This window comes from Galeopterus variegatus, unplaced genomic scaffold, assembly GCF_000696425.1.
Source record: "Galeopterus variegatus unplaced genomic scaffold, G_variegatus-3.0.2 Scaffold5494, whole genome shotgun sequence".
Lineage (NCBI taxonomy): Eukaryota > Metazoa > Chordata > Mammalia > Dermoptera > Cynocephalidae > Galeopterus > Galeopterus variegatus.
In genome coordinates, this window is record NW_007731605.1 from 84,922 (window position 1) to 102,012 (window position 17,091).

The 17,091-nt window shown below is 34.0% G+C and overlaps 1 protein-coding gene across 1 annotated transcript; it reads left to right on the forward strand.

Annotated features, from left to right (window-relative positions):
• The first annotated feature begins 2,304 nt into the window (after nucleotides 1-2,304).
• CSN2 (casein beta) lies at nucleotides 2,305-6,375 on the forward strand. The gene is made up of 5 exons (XM_008589516.1): nucleotides 2,305-2,355; nucleotides 3,222-3,248; nucleotides 4,322-4,342; nucleotides 4,439-4,483; nucleotides 5,866-6,375. The coding sequence occupies exons 1-5, from the start codon at nucleotides 2,305-2,307 to the stop codon at nucleotides 6,373-6,375; spliced, it is 654 nt and encodes a 217-aa protein (XP_008587738.1).
• The last annotated feature ends 10,716 nt before the right edge of the window (nucleotides 6,376-17,091 follow it).

The following is a 17,091-nucleotide window of genomic DNA, read 5'->3' on the forward strand; positions in this document are numbered from 1 at the left end:
GTTTCCTTTATTAGCCTGTGAATCACTCCTTTGTTACAGCGCTCCCCAGAATTTCTGGGGGCAGAAAATGGTCAGAAATCACTTTCTAATCATTGGGACTTCTTGGAATGGAAACCCTCTAGTGATTTTATTTCAAGCCACAAAATTAGCATGTCACTAAATGCAGTATAAAAACAGCCACACAAGCAGGCAGACTGTCATCCACCCAGCTCCACCTTCACTTTTTGACCTTCACCTTGGAAAAACGGTAAGAATTTTAGATATAAACTGAACGTACCTCTTCCTTACGCTTTAGGAAGATCAGAATTGCTTAAATATATCCTTTGAAATATGGATATTTAAGGTAGTGCTGAAACTAATTTCAACATTTGGGTTAAAAAATAGAAGTGCTTAGAAGGATTTGGTAAAAATTATAATGACCATATACCACACAGCCTTCATGAGTCTAAGAAAATGTAGTTACAAGATATTACAAGCCTAGTTAATAGTTAGGATTAAGAGGAGATACATTTCTTGAATTAATATCTTCAGATTTGATTTAATATATCACAGCCATAATAACATTTAAATTACATATAAGAAGATAAATGATTATTGGGAAAGCTTTATCCAACAGATATAGAGGTAGCATATTGAGTCAAGAAATGGAGGGAGTAGTTTGGAGAAATGCATTACTTGAAAAGTTTATGAACAATTTGTTTAGAAGAAAAGTGTACTCATCAAACTTGTCTAGAACATCTAATCTACATATTATTGTCTAGTTTATAATATTTCAAAATAATGCTAAAATAGAAACATGAGAATACAGAATTGAATTAAAAAGAACCAGTGTTTCACTTTGTAAGAAATTTCTAGATGGGATAGAGATGACTTGTAAACCAAAAGCAAAGAAAATAGATGATTTGAAAGGAAAAGTAGCTAAGAGTATATCAGGCAATAATAAAGTTCTGGCTTTAAAATTGGCATATAAAACACTAATTACAAAATATAGAAAATTCAATGGAATTTTCTCTACATGTACTAATCTCTAACGGAATTCCACATTCCTTTTTTTGAATCCTAACAATAAAAAATTATTTGAAAACTTATGAAGATCTTAGGCAAAGTAAAATTAATGAAGAATTATATAGCACCCATGACAAAAATTTAGAAAAAATATTTTTTTTCCTTAATAGTGAGAATTATTTTCAGCCTTCAAGTATTGGAAAGGGCATTTTGCAGATGAACTAGAGAGTTTTTTTTTTTTTTTTGAATGAACTGCTTTTTATTTAGAAATTTAGTTTAAATAGCTAAGAATTAAGAGTGTATATCAAATGATACTACACAAACACTGTCTTTTGACAATAAACTATAGAAAATGCAAGAAAAAGCAAACAAGGAGGCCATTAAGTACACTTTGGGCAAATGTGCTAACATATATGACTATTTCATAAGAATAGGTAGGTTGGGGGTTGGGAGTGAGCAAGAAAATCTGATCCCTTGGTAAATCATCAGGAGATCAGTGTGCACATTTTAATAGAGAGAAAATAAGCATAGTGTTTGTTCTGTAAAGTCATGGGGCACTAAGGAACAGAGACATTATTAGGTGTGTGGAGATGAAGACTGCATTGGGCTGTAAATGCAGAAGAAGCAAGCCTGTGAGTCCAAAAAGCATCTGGAGAGTGGAACAAGTAAAGGAAGTGTTAAGATGAAAATCTCAGTCTTATTTTAAATAAGAAGATATTATTAAACTAAATATTCATGGCAACTATCTAGTTTAGTAAAATAAACATAAAAATAAAATTTGATTTTCTTTGTAAGCATTTTTTTGATCAGTCTCTCCTAGTAGAATTGAGGTCCCATCAGGACTGAGATCTTGGTACTCTGTTCACTGCTGTATCTCCAGTGCCTAGACAATGTCTGGCCATAAAAGGTACTAAATAAATATTTTTGAATAAATTAATAAATAAATCTTCCTGTAAATATTTACTACTTATTTATACATTTCAAAACCAAACAAACAAAAAACCCCATAGTACTGTGAATAAGATTAAAATAAAAGAGCAGGGAAAAGCTGTTAGCTGAAAAAATCTGAGTGGCTGGCAATAAAGTTTGCATTTGATATGTAAGAATAGGGAGCCAGAGTAGATTTCACCTTGGTCGTATGATAAAACTTCTATTAATATTATCTCCTATAATACAAACATTTCTATTGTACATAATCTTTGATTTCTTTTAAAAGAAAAGTAACTCTACCTAAATAAGAAAATTGATTGACCAATCTATTTCCATTCCCTCTTTCCCCATTCATAGGACTTGATAGCCATGAAAGTCCTTATCTTCGCCTGCCTGGTGGCTCTTGCTCTTGCAAGGGAGGTATGTGCAAAAGGAAACTTCTACATAATTAAGATAGAGTGAACTATCTCCCTACTCATAGAGAATAACATCAGCAACATTTTTTAGTGAGCAAATAATGTAGAATTTCAGCAGAATTTTTTTGGTTTCTATGAAAATCATTTATGTTCACCCAATCTCAACAGTTTCTGTGGGGACCCAAAGCAAGGTCAAATGTTTTCCATTCCAATATGCCACCAGTCCAGAAAGGAAAAGTAAACAATTCAATGAATAATAAACAAAACAAGAAGAAGAAAGAACATAAAAACAGCGAAAAAGTATAATATTGTACAAATACAATTGCATGCATGTTCAACCTAGATAACTGTGTCTTATTCTGGTGATAAAATATATGTATCTCTTACCCTAGGGCATTGGGCCAAATCCTACCTGTGTCTATCCAAAGATATCTAGAGGATGGAGCACAGACAATAATCATAATCATAAATAAACATAATCATAATAAAAAGTGTTCAATGAAAATTAAAGTAAAACCTCTGTTACACATCAAAATTCTGTTTATTTAAGTAAAATAAAAACATGCCATTAAAGTTCATAAATATAAAAACATTAAAACAATCAACTTTTGAGTCTAGTTTTACTTTTTAAGTTTATAAAAGACATAGCTCTGCACAAAGGATGTAAAAATTAAGTAGAAGACATGTTTAATGATGAGTGAGTTACAGAAACTACAGTGTTTTTTTTCTTTACAGAAGGAAGAACTCAGTGCATCCACTGAGGTAAGATGTTTTTATTCAGAGACAATTCTCCAGCCATAAAACAGTAACATTCTCTAATGATCTAGAAGGCTTCAGGTGCTTTTTTCCTTTTTTTTCTTCTCTTTACAGACTGTTGAAAGCCTTTCAAGCAGTGAGGTAAGACAGTGTTCTTTCAGAAGCAACATCCCAATTTTAGAACAGTAAAATGCTGTGCTAACTTTCTATTGTGTTACATCATAGAAGTTAAGCTAATGCAGGTATGTTCTAACATATAAATTCTGATGTAAATTTCCTTTATATATGTTTAAGTACAGAATAAATGTCTGGGGAATTCAGCATTCTAGAACATTCTAAGTTGGCTTGCTACTTGAAATTGTGTCATTGTGTCTTCCTTTTTTAAAATGAAACATACATTCCTATTTTCTGTCTTGAACTCTCCACTCTGACCTCATTCACTTTAAACATTTTTTGAGTTCCTTCTCTGGACCAGACATTGACTAGGAGATATGGAACAAATTGAAAAGACAGCAATGCCGATGATACGTAAACCTTGCAACCTAGTGGCTGGGCAGACATGCAAAAGGCCACATTTTGTAATTATAATAGTAACAGTAGTAGTAATTACTTTAGTCAATAAGGGGCAGTGAGATTTAGTGTAGTTCTAAATATACTTGGGACAGTCAGATAGATATTTATTCTTGTACTAATCTTTTTGGGTGTGTTATCATCTGTTAAGTAACTGGTACATCAATATGCTTTGTTTCTTCACAAAGGTTATAAGATCTTTAGGGGAAGTGTTTATTTCTTATAATTCATTTGAAGCCTAATATGTGACAAGTGAACCAAGAATGATTAACATAATGAGTCAATTGTTATTAACTGAGTCTTTTTTTTTTTTATTGAACCAGACGGAGTTTTAGAGATCATTTGTTGTCAGAGGAAGGAGTATGGCTATAGAGAGTAATTAGCATCTATTAAATGTCTCTTTTTGTACTAGTTCACTAATTTTCTTTTCACTCTTGACTACATTCATCTGACTTTCTTTTATACAACGGGCTTATACAGAACAATGCAACATATGCTTCAGCAATTATCCTGTTTTTAATAATATTATCAAACAAAGGTGTCCACATAACCTTCATTTACTTCCTCTATTTTCTGACTTACATTGAAAAATAAAAATTATTCATTAAAACTGAAACTGATTTTATTTATTTTTTTTCCCAAAGGAATCTATTACACATATCAAGGTAAAATCTTCATATTTAAAATGTTCATATTTTCAAGATTATTCATGTTTAATTTTTACAGATGGTAACATTTCTTTATACATGATTTGTTTTTAGCAGAAACTTGAGAAGGTTAAACGTGAGGAACAGCAGCAAAAAGAGGTAATTTGTTTGTGATGAGTATATTTCTAAAATTCTTATGAAGTATAATAAATAAAAAAAAATTGGAATGTGTATGTTCAGTCTAAAGAATGCTAATAAAGTAAATGCCATGTACCAACCGATCAGAGTATAAAGTGAAATACTGACAAAGTCAATATGTTTTCTAAGGCTTAAATGTATTTTAAAACTTATAATCATTTTCTAGAACATGGACTAAATACCTCATGATATTATTAATGGCATATCTGTTTTCAATAAGTGCCCATCAGTCCGAACCATCCTAGTAGGGAAATATGTTCTCCTCTTATCGTCAAGGTATTTATGGTAATGAAGGGGAATAAAGGCAATATGGCAATCCTAAATAAATCATTTACCACCTGTATAACCCTGGATGCAAGTTTCTCTGTACTTCATTTTCTTTATCTGTACACTGAGAATATTTATAAGAATATCCACCCCATAAGGTTGATGAACGGGCCCACAGAGAATATTCAATGATGGCACGTTAACATTTTGTAGGTTTTATTTTAACATTTCTTAAAAACATGATGTTTTTAAGAGTATTTCTGTTGGAAAAATGAGAAAAGTGAAGTACAAAATAATTGAATACACAATTGTGCAACAATTTTACACAGTTTTTAAGTAACAGAGCTTGATTAAAAATCAAGAATTTTCTTGGACAACATAAAATTCTACAATTAATTAAATTACATTTATGGTAACATATTGATTACTGAATTGTAATATTTCAGTTTCTCTGTTTTATCATTGGATTGTTCAGTGTTCATGCAAAATATCCTCTGAATCAAATTGAAGATTAAAAATTGTTGCCTCTTGAAAGACTCCAGAAAACTACCTTTTGCCAAGGGAAGTAATGATAGAATCTGGCCAATGTTAAGTGACTCATCTTAATTTGTGGCTCAGTGAATTTAGCCACAAATTAAGACTAATTTTTCACTAAAACAAAACAAAAATAAACCTTGGAGTTGTTCTTCCAAGTCTTTTAAAATCAATCTCTCTTCATTATATGAAAATAATTTGGTCAATTATCAACACAATTATATTGAAAATTCAGAGTTCTCTGAAGACCAAAGCATACAGCCAGAGGTATTTAGGCAACTCAGGAAAAGGTGGAAGAATTCCCTAAACATTGATCGCAGTGCATTCACCTATAAGGTCAGTGGGTTGAGGAGATGTTCCTCAAAGAGCATTTTACTCATTTTTCTTCACATGACCCAGGATAATTTATTAACCAAGGTGAATGAAAGATTTTCTTTCTCTCTTTTCTCTCAATTATGGTTGTCCAAAAGAGGGATTAATTAATCAGGAATGACAACTGTAGCTGAATCATGAACTGAGAGATTCTTTTTCCTTCTTTTTAGGATGAACTCCAGGATAAAACTTACCCCTTCGTCCAGCCACAGCCTCTGTTCTACCCTTACACTGTCCTTCCACAAAACTTCCTGCCTCTTGCTCAACCTGCCATGGTGCTGCCTTTCCTTCAGCCTGAAATGATGGAAGTCCCCAAAGCAAGAGAGACTGTCACTCCTAAGCGCAAAGTGATGCCCTTCCTTAAATCTCCAACAGTGCCCCTTTTTGACCCTGAAATCTTGAGTCCCACTCATCTTGAAAATATGCACATTCCTCTGCCTCTGGTCCAGCCCTGGATGCACCAGGCCTCCCAGGCTATTCGTCAAACTCCTATGCTTCTTCCTCAGCCCCTGAGGTCTCTTCCCCAGACCAATGTCCTGCCTGTTCCTCAGCAAGTGGTGCCGTACCCTCAGAGAGAGATGCCTGTTCAAGCCTTTCTGCTCTACCAAGATCTGCTACTCGACCCTTCCCGCCACTTCTACCCTGTGGCTCAACCACTCGCCCCGGTTTACAACCCATAATTGTAAGTCCAATCTACTTTCTTTGCTTCACTTTCAATGTGTTTATAATGGTGGAATAAATAAGTGATAGCTCTCAAATAAAAGAATAAATGTGTAATAAATGAATCCAAAGAATATATATTTAAATGTATTTAATTTAATACAATTTAAATCAGTGATTCTCAATGCTAGCTACACTGTAGAATCACCTGGAGAATTTCCCCCCTGCAAAATCCCAATGCTGAGGACTACTCAGAAGGATTCTGATATAATTGTTCTAATTTTCCACGTAGAAGAAATTGAGTGTTGGGTAGGAATGATTGCAGGAATTCTGATTTAATTGGTTTGTTGAGGATTCTGGCTTAGATAAAGAGGATTAAGGCTTACTAAAGCCAGAATTAAATTTGATAATGTGATTTAGTTTGGAATAAAGAAGATTTATTATTTTCTGTAGTTTTAAAGTTTTCTTATGCACATCTATTCTCCACATCTCTTATTTCCCATCTTATTTTTGCTGAATGTACATATAAGGGCAAAGTATTAAAATGTTTATTTCATTACTTATAGCATTCTTTAGGCAAGTGTTATTGTCAAAAGGTAACACTTTTACATATTTATTCATTTTGTATTTATTTATTTTTAAGGTTTAAAAGGATTTTAAAGTTAATGCTCTCTCTTCACTTTTGGTAAGTTTTGGGAGTTTGGAAATTAGATTGATCATTTTTATAGTTATCTTTTTATATTTTATTTCTCTGCACAAGCCCAAAGTAGTGGCAAATTCCATCAGTATACTAACTTACTAAGTATCATTTTCAATTATTTCAGTGTTGACTTTCAGTTATTATTGGTGTTAAAAATAACCATGAAAGAATGCTTTGAAAATGAATAGAATGCTTTAAATTTAATATTAAAGTGTAGAAAAATGGTAGGAAAAATAGGATGATTGTATGCCCCATATTTGCTCTCTATGGTTGACTATTATTTAGTAATCTGAAATTATCTTTTGCATGTCAAATAACTTTTAATTTTATTTACATGTTATTGACAGATTTGACTGGCTTGCTTTCAAGGGCCTATAACCATGAGTTTGATTATTATCATTTTTAGGAAAAGCAGAAAATAAGTTTTCTTTTACATTTACGTAAATATGTCTGAACTTTTGTTAAAGACCAACTTGCATTCTTGGTTCTAACTTTGGTTTCAAAAACTTTGTATTCACTTCACTTAAAATTGTCTTTTAATTCATGAGTCAAATAAAATTACTCACTCCAGGTATGAGGCTTAAAAAGGAGAGAGAGGATAGCTTTGGGATTCTAAGATATAAATCATGATCATGATAGACTAGACACTTCACTAAAACAATTCAAAGTGAGTTTATATTTGGCCCTGTAGGAACTTCATATGGTTCCAAGGAAATGTAATGCAGAGTGCATTTGTAATATAATTTCTTTTATGAATTAGTCTCACCAAACTTGCAAATGGAGAGTGGTAACTAATTACATCACATAACATAGCTAATTCTATATTTTCTCTCTATTCCACAGAATTGACTGAGACTGGAAGTGTGGCATTGTTTCCATCTTTGTGTCATGTTACCAAAACATAAATGTTTTGAATGAATCTCCATGGAAAAAATGAAACTTTATTCTTTTATTTATTTCATGTATTATATGGCATTTATTTAATTTGAATTTGACTCATAAACTCTTTATACTTTTCAAATTTTAATTCAACTAGTACTATAGAAGTTTAATATGGGTTGGAAATACTATAAACATATCAAAAAGATGTATAAAATAGTTTCTGGAATTGTGCTTATTATTAGTTCATTAAGAATCTATTTCCTTTCCAGTCATTTCAATAAATTAATCCTTTAGGCATATTTAAGTTATCCTGTCTTTATTATAATTTTTCAAACCTTATTGGCTTCCTTAATGCTGACTTTTGATTATTATTGGTGTTAAAAATAACTGTGGAAGAATACTTTTAAAATGAATAGAATGCCTTAAATTGAATATTAAAGTGTAGAAAAATGGTAGAAAAAATAAGATGATCATATGACCCATGTTTGCTCTATAAAGTTTTAGTCCATTTTCCAAATGTAATTATGGCACTATGACTTTCACTCTCAAAAGAATTCAGCACTGGGTGGTAAATTTGGGTGTCATCCTAGAAAATAATAATTTTGCCACATGGTATCTAAGTGAAACTGTGTGCGTTCATCTCTGAGAGTTTCAATTTCTCTATCTATGAAACAGTGAGAAGGATTTTATTGAAATTTTGATAACATACCAATAATGTGATTAGTGCACTGCATAGTACATGATTGCTGACACCACTTACACCACAGCACCAAAGCATTCTATCACGATCAGAATGAACTGGGTTACATAGTTTTAGCCAAGAATGCCCAAGAAACTAAAACTCATGTGAAACTCTGATAACTCTGTGAAATGTTTTATCGTGATGAATAAACCCAACTCCTCCACTTGTGCATTTGATTTCATCTCCCTGAGTTTATACAATGCTCATGTCTAGCAATTATTCCATGGTACAATGCCTCTTTACACCATAATAACTAAAATCTTTAAAGAAAATAATTTATCCATGACACCGTACCTCCAAACCCCTCCCACTTCTTTTAGTTACTCTATGGTGACTATCATAGAAGTATCCATACCTCTGTTTTCATAATCTAACATGTTATTCGATCATTAACCCATACAAATCAAGACTTTGTCTCCCACTGAACTCACTTTTCTTCAAGGTTGTGAATGATTTTCTTCTTGCTAATTTTAATTTGTGTTCATTTTACACAGTCTTTCAGGAGTATTTGTTAGAGTCGATCATCCCCTCCCCCCTTTTTGTAATATCATAATTCTCTTCATTTGACATACTCAACCTGATAAACCCTTGGTTTTTCTCTTAACTCACTACCCACTTATTCTCAGTCTCCCTTCTGGAATCTTCTTTTCCAAACCTTTAAGGGTTGGAGTACCCCAGGAGTTAGACTTACACTGGCTAATTTTGTTCAGTTTCCTGGCTTCAAGCACATCCTTACGCTGAGGGTTTCTAAATGTATATCTCCAAACTTACTTCTTTTGGAAACTCCAAACTCATGCACTCAGTTGCCTTCTTGACCTCCACACCTAAGTATATAATTAATACTTCATACCTAGCAATGGCCAAGCATAGATCTGCATCTGAATCCAGTCCCCAACTTGCCCTTTCTCAATCTTCTTCTAATCAATAAGTGGCCCTACAATCTCTCTGTAATCCAGACTAAAAATTTAGGAGTAACTGTTGGTTCCTCTGTTTTCTTCACACTTGTACTGGGTTGGACAGTGTCCCTAAAAATTTCATGTTTTTCTGGAACCTCAGAATGTGACCTTAGTTGGAAATGTGGTCATTACATGAATAATTACTTAAGATGTGGTCACTGGAGTAGGGTGAGCCCTTAATCCAATATGACTGGTATTCTTGGAGAAGAGGACACACAGAGACAGAAGCACAGGGGAGACTGCCCTGTGACAACTGAGGCAGAGATTGGAATGATGAACCTACAGAGCAAGAAATGCCATAAATTGCTGGCAACAACAGGAGTTAGAAAGTCTTGGGATAGATTCTCCCCTAGAGGCTTTAGAGAGAGAATTGCCCTATGGACACCTTTATTTTGGACTTTTAACTTTCAGAACTGTAAGAAAACAAATTTCCATTGCCTTACGCTACTTAGTCTATTGTTCTTTGTTGCAGCAGCCCTAGGAAATTAATATACTTTCTACATCATTTATCAACGAGAATAGAAAGCTTAACCTAAGAAATATACGTTAGATCCCTCCAGTGCTCAGTAACTCGTCATTAATATTTTATACCTACTCATCATTAGCATCTCTTTCTGAACTACTGTGATGGCCTCCTAACTGAGTTCTCACTTGCCCTTTCTGCAGGTCTCTCTCTCTCTCTCACAGCAGCCAGGACGATCTTTTTAATAAACATAATTTCCCTCAAAACAGTTGCCCACAAGATCTTGCATTATCCAACCCTGGCCTGCATCATCAATCTCATATCCTGACACTGAACATGCACTCACTAAGCTCCATCATGGGAATGAGCCTTTTTGATATTCGATGATCACACTAAATTTATTCCTCTTCAGAAAATGTACCTAGAGCATCAGAGAGGTTAAGAGCATGAACTCTGTGGTCTAACTTGCTAAGTTCAAATATCAGCTCCAATGTTTACTTAATATAGCCTTGTATAAGTTACTTAATCTCTCAGTACCTCAGTTACCTCATCTTTAAAATGGAATGGTAATATTTAGCTTTTAAGGTTATTATGTTGATTTTTTAAAATATTGATATATGTAATAAACAAAAATATTATTAAATATACATGTACTAATATTAGTAATGAATATTAGTAAATATGAGTATAAGAATATCTATATTAATAATTAGCAAATATTAGTATATAAGTATTTACTAATATAAAAATATTTGTGTACTAATAAAACACTGCTTGAGAGATTAAGTGCTACATAATTATCAGATATTAACTATAAGCTACCCAAACTCACAGAAGATGTAATAGATAACCTGCAAAGTACTATAACTATTAAAAAGAAATTTATTTTATAATTTAAAAAGCTCCCCAAAAGGCATCTCCAAGGTCAAATAGTTACACAGGGAAGTTTTACCAAACATTCAGATAAGAATACATACTTATTCTACACAGCCCCTTCCCACAAATAGAAAGAAGGGAACATTTGCGATTACATTTTATGAGGCCAGTAGTATCCTGATATGAAACTCAGAAAAAGCAGCACTTGCACACACACACACACACCCCTGCACACAGAAAACCAGAGACCAATATCTCTCATAAACCTAGATGCAAAACCCCTCAAAAAAATATTAGCAATCAGTTCCAAATAAATGTATTAAAAATGCACCACGACCAAGTGGAATTTAGTCCAAGTATGTAAGGTATGCAATATTTGAAAACCAATCAGTGTAGACTACTATATAAAAATGCTAAAGAAAGAAAACCAAATGATTGTATCAATTTATGGAGAAAAAGGACTCAGCAATATTTAAGACTAATACATGATAAAAAGTCTGCAAACTAGGAAAAGAGAAAAACTTCCTCAACTCCATAAAGAACATCTACAAAAAAACTCTCTAAGATTAAGAACAAGGCAAGAGTGTCTGTTCTTATTCTTTCAGTAAGAGTACTGGAAGTTCTAGTAAGAGCAACAGGTCAAGAAATAGAAATATAAGTCATATGGACTGGGAAAAAAGAAGAGGAAACTATCTCTATTTACATTACTATTTTGTCTTAAAACGTTTGTTAATTATTAATAATTATTTTTAAAAGTAATAGATAAATCATTGATAAATTGACTTCATTAAAGGACTTCTGTTCATCTCAGGAAACCATTAGGAGAATAAAAAGGCAAGTCAGAGACATGGAGAAAATAATTGCAATATCTATAATTGCCTATGTCTAAATTATATAAAGAACTACAAATCAGTAAGAAAGACAACCAACATAATAGTGTGTAGACTTATACAATAGTTTGAGCTTGTCTTGAAGGAATATTCTAGCTAAAGACCCACTTCATACTTTGGTGAAATAAGTTACACTACTTAAGTCTATTGACACTTCAAAAAAAAAAAAAAAGATATCTTGTCCAATAAATGTATAAAAAGGTGTTCAACATTAATCCTTTTTTTTTTTTTTCCTTTTTGTCTTTTTTCGTGACCGGCAAAGGGATCACAACCCTCCGTGTCGCGCCCGCACCGCGCTCAACCAGTGAGCGGACCAGTCTCTATATGGGATCCGAACCCTCGGTGGGAGCGCCACTGCGCTCCCAAACACCACCCTCTACCGAGTGCACCACTGGGCCGGCCCAACATTAATCCTTAGAAAATTGCAAACTAAAGCCACCATATAATACCAGGATATGACTACCAGAATGGCTAAAATGAAAAGAATTGGCAATACCAAGTGTTTGCATAAGAAAATGAAATTTATTGCTTACAGTTTTGGAGGCTGGGAAGTCCAAAGTCCAGGGAGCACATTTGGTGAGGGTCTTGTGGTGGCAACAGTGATACGGGGATCTCACATGTCAGAAAATGGTGGAGCAGAGAGAGAGACCTTCTCATGTTCTCATCCTTTAAAGCCCTCAGAACCACTCACTTGACCACTATTATTAATCCATTGACTGAGGCATGGTTTTACAATCTAATCACCTCTTCAAGGACCCATCTTTCAAATACCATAATAGGATTTCCCATCTTTAACAGTCACAGTGGGAATTAAGCTTCTAAAGTATGGATTTTGGGGGACTCAATTCAATCAATCTGCCCCTGGCCCCCAAAGTTCATGTCACTCTCATAGGCAAATACATTCATCTCATCCCCAAAGTCTTAACTTGTTTCAACTCAGAAGGTCCAAAGTCAAAGTTCTACCTGTGAAATAAACAAAAACAAAGGAATTATTAACTGCTGATTTAAATGTAAATTGGCACAAGCACCATGGAAATATTGTCAGTCTTTGTTAAAGATAAATATATGCATATCCTGTGTCTAGTGGTTCCACTCTTAGGTATATGATGATAATGAAAAAAGTATTTAATGATACTTGTTTAATCATGATAAGGAAGACTTTATTCAGAACTATGGATATAGGTATAGGGACCACAGCAATGGATTTTGTAGTGGAGGAAAAAGATTGGCCTCAACTCCAAACACAGGATGGGCAATAGAAATTTAAAGCCAAGGAGGAACATGGGAGTTGGTGGATGGAAAATCACTAACAGGAAACATCAGGGAACAGGAAGATTCTGGCTAAATGGACATAACAGGATTCTTGCTGAAGACAAGCCAGAGTGATCAGATATCATCTGGAGGATGGTAAGGGATGAGGAACTGAAACAGATATCAAGAGTGATCAAATATCAAGGGTTGGGGGGGTTCTTGCTAAACTGACTTAGCAGCATTCTTTGATAAAACTGGATTTTACAAGGAAGAGCGCAGATGACCCTAGGAGAAGTTATGAGTTTCACTAAAATTTGGTCAAGCAAAGAATCTTTGTCAATAGATAGTCAAGAGAAATGCATACATATGTTCAACTAAAAACATGCACCCAATGTTCTTAGCAGCATTATTTCTAATAACCATACCTAAAATCAATGAAAATAAGAATTAACAGTATTTTGGATAAGCAAATTGTAGTATACAGTGGAATGGAATATCATACTGCAATTAACAAGAAGGAACTATTGCCATACAAAGCAACATAAATAACAATGAATGAAAGTAACCAGACAAAAGATATAACAGAATGCACAACCCATAAATATAAAACAGCTTTATTCCACTTCAAAAGATACAGTGTAGTAACAGCAGGAGAATGATATGCATTGTAAGAGTTGCTGAGATCTCAGGAGCAAACTTCCTGGTCCTTCTGATGCTTTGGAGCACAGAAATAAGCTTTACCTCCAGTACTCAAACTATTAACGGAGAGCTTGCAAAGCCTCAGAACCAGGAAGCTCACATCTGTTTGTAGTGAGGGCTTCTTATCATGAGCTAGTCATGCTGTGTGACCAGCCTCACCCATTGAAAACCAGCCCCACTCCACTCCTTCATCCCAGATTCCTCTGAAACAAAATGCAAATCTTAAATTCAATCATTATCACTAAACAATGCTGACAGGCAGGTGTATTCTGCCTAAACCAATCACAGACATATGATTACAAAACATCATTTATCTTTAGTTAATAAATACCATAGGGCTGGCCAAACTCACTAGCTCTGGAAACAAGTATACTGTCAGTCCAGACCAGCTGAGATTAACCCAGGCTACACGCAGCCCTTCTAGAGAAATAGGGTGTGCTGATAAAGCATACATGCTGAATATCCTTCAATTTGTAGTGAGTGATTAGCATGATAAAGCATCATATTGCATTACTTTGCATCTTTCCTAACCTCTCTTTATGTAGCGTCCATACATCTACATAATTCATAATTGCTTCCAAATAATTTTCAATGCACATAAATGGAAGATGGAGTTGTAGAAATTTACAAATAGTTGTACGTATTATATATACATATATATACACACACACAAAGCAACTAAACTACAAAATAATGTGACAAATATTGATACTGAAATTAAAGAACTACTTCAACATGACAAGATATGTTTTCTCTCTTTAAGAATTACCACTTGAATTTAAGAGATGTTTGCGTTTTTGGAAAAAAAAATGAAAACCAACCTAAGTATCCTACAAGACTATTGAACTTTCTTTATAAAAGAGTTTAGTGGGTGGAATTGTATCCCCCCAAAAGGTATGACCAAGACCTAACCCCCTGTACATGTGAATATGACCATATTTTAGAATAGGGTGTTTGTAAATGTTATCAAGTTAAGATGAGGTCATACTGGATTAGAGCAGCCCTAAGTCCAATGATTGTCATTATTATAAGAAAGGGGAAATTTGAACACAAAGATGCACAGAGGAAAGATGGCCATGTGAAGATTAAGGCAGAAATTGAAGTTATGCACCTACAGGATATGGCTACAAGTTAAGTAATGACGAGGATTGATGACAACCATAAGAAGCTAGGGAGAGGCATGGATGGACTCTTTCCCTGAGACTTCAGAGGGAGTATGGTCCTGCCAATACATTGATTTCAGACCTCTACCCTCCAAAAATATGAGAGAATAACAATTTATATTGTTTTAAGTCATCTAGTTTGTGGTACTTTTTTACAGAAAGCCTAGGTAACTAATATAATGAAGAATGCAGATTTTGGTTACATTTTGTTTGAAAATCAGTTGAAAATCTTTACCAAATAGAAAAACAAAATTTTTTTAACTTTACTGAAATTATTGAAATCAAAGCTTGCAAACGGGAACACATTGAAGTTTATTTCTCAAGGGAGGAATTTGGAAAAAATAAGAGCTCAAACAATGTCAGAAAATTGTTAATTTCTACAGTTGCAATTTTGTGTATCTTAAGATGTAGAAAGAAGATTTCTAATGCTTCTTGACTAAGTAAGTGAACATATGGTTCAGGCCAGGGGCATTATGGCATCACAATCCCTTAGCCAAAAGAAGAGGTTCCTGATCCAAGCAGAACCAATTAGTGTTCTTCTATTGATGTGTGGACACTCAGAGAAGCTGCAATGTAGCCACTTTCTCTGGGATTAGTAGTCCTTTAATCTTTCCATGAAGAATAGACTTCTTAAAAAGTCTTTCCTGCCTAACTGTAGTTGACTGAGAACTCTAGTGAGAGGCTCACAGCTACTGGAATTGCATTTCTGACCACAGAGAAGGTGGAAGGAGCCTAGAGTCATAAAACCAAGATAACAACAGGTAAACTCCTGAAGCAAGGTTATAATTAAAATTTTCAGAAAGCTGGTGGTGAGATAATGGTTACGTGAGAAATGGTCAGACCAGAAGTTATCTTTGTCTGAGGCTAATCATCATATCTTCAGGAAAAATTTACTGGCAATAACAAACATCAGGATCATTTTTGATATAGAAATATAAAAATGTCTGTGACTACTGGACAGAATTCTGGCTCAAGCTACTATCAGAGAGAGAGTGGTGATCCTCCCCACTTCCAGTTTCCAGACAAGAATCAGTTTATGGGTCCATATCTCTTGAATGTAGGGAAAAATTAAAGTTCTGTGGGAAGGATTCTACTATGGCATCTTATTTCTTTCAGACTATGAGATTTGGGGCGTTTACCTGGAAAAAGGGAACTATCTGATCTTTCTAGAGACTCTTGAATCCATGCTCTGTCTTACCACTAATTACTTGTAATGGTGAATGTCCTGAATATCTGTTGTTCATAATGGGATTTCTCTGAGTCAAGATGCCACCAGAATTTACCTCATTTTAAGCCTAGTGAGAGTCTGAACCATTCATGATAAGTTCCCAGTTCAAAATATAGTTTGAATGAATATACTCAGAAATTGTTCTAATTCCCATATTGCCTGCCTAATGTGTGGGGTAAGAAGTTCAAAAAGACTGACTAGAAATCACCTCTCCTTCTATAATAAAATAATAAATTAAAAGAAGTACTGTATCTTTGGGGAAAGTCCAGTACATGTTAATGACTAAAAGATGCAAGGATGGTGAATCATTATCATATTATTTTAGTTCCTTGTTTGGCCTTTACAGTTGTCTCATGGAGAATAACAATGGATTACTACAATTTTAACAAGGTGGTGATACCTATTGCAGGTAGCATTTGTAATGTGGTAAGTGTCAGGTAAATTCATGGTAACTGATTTACAGATAGCAACCTGGTAAATGCATTTTTCTCCATTCTGATTTAAAAACTAAAGGGAGAAAATAAAATAATACGAGAAACAATTTGTTTTTATCTTACAGAATGGAGACTTCCACCTCATGGAACAGTTTCAAGAACAAGTCTGCACCAGTCTTGCACTACAATTTATTTTGCAGGAAACATGACCATCTTATTATCCTATGGTTCCTCACATATTCATAAAATTGATGACCTCATTCCTATAGGGTTCATGAGGCAAGATTATCAAGTACCCTAGATGCTTTGGGAAGTGACATGATGATGAAAGCTTGAAGATATATTTTATGAAGACACAGGTAGTCTAACTCCTCCATTAATTTCCCGCAGGGGCAGTAGTCTGAGTATATTAACAAACCACTATATTGAAAAACAAATTGTTTCCTGTTATG

What these genes read in the sequence shown, in the direction of transcription:
- CSN2 (XM_008589516.1), top strand. Translation starts at nt 2,305, where the DNA reads ATGAAAGTCCTTATCTTCGCCTGCCTGGTGGCTCTTGCTCTTGCAAGG. An exon ending in AATCTATTACACATATCAAG is followed by an intron (nt 4,343 to 4,438) that starts GTAAAATCTTCA and finishes ATTTGTTTTTAG; the next exon opens with CAGAAACTTGAGAAGGTTAA. An exon ending in AGGAACAGCAGCAAAAAGAG is followed by an intron (nt 4,484 to 5,865) that starts GTAATTTGTTTG and finishes CCTTCTTTTTAG; the next exon opens with GATGAACTCCAGGATAAAAC.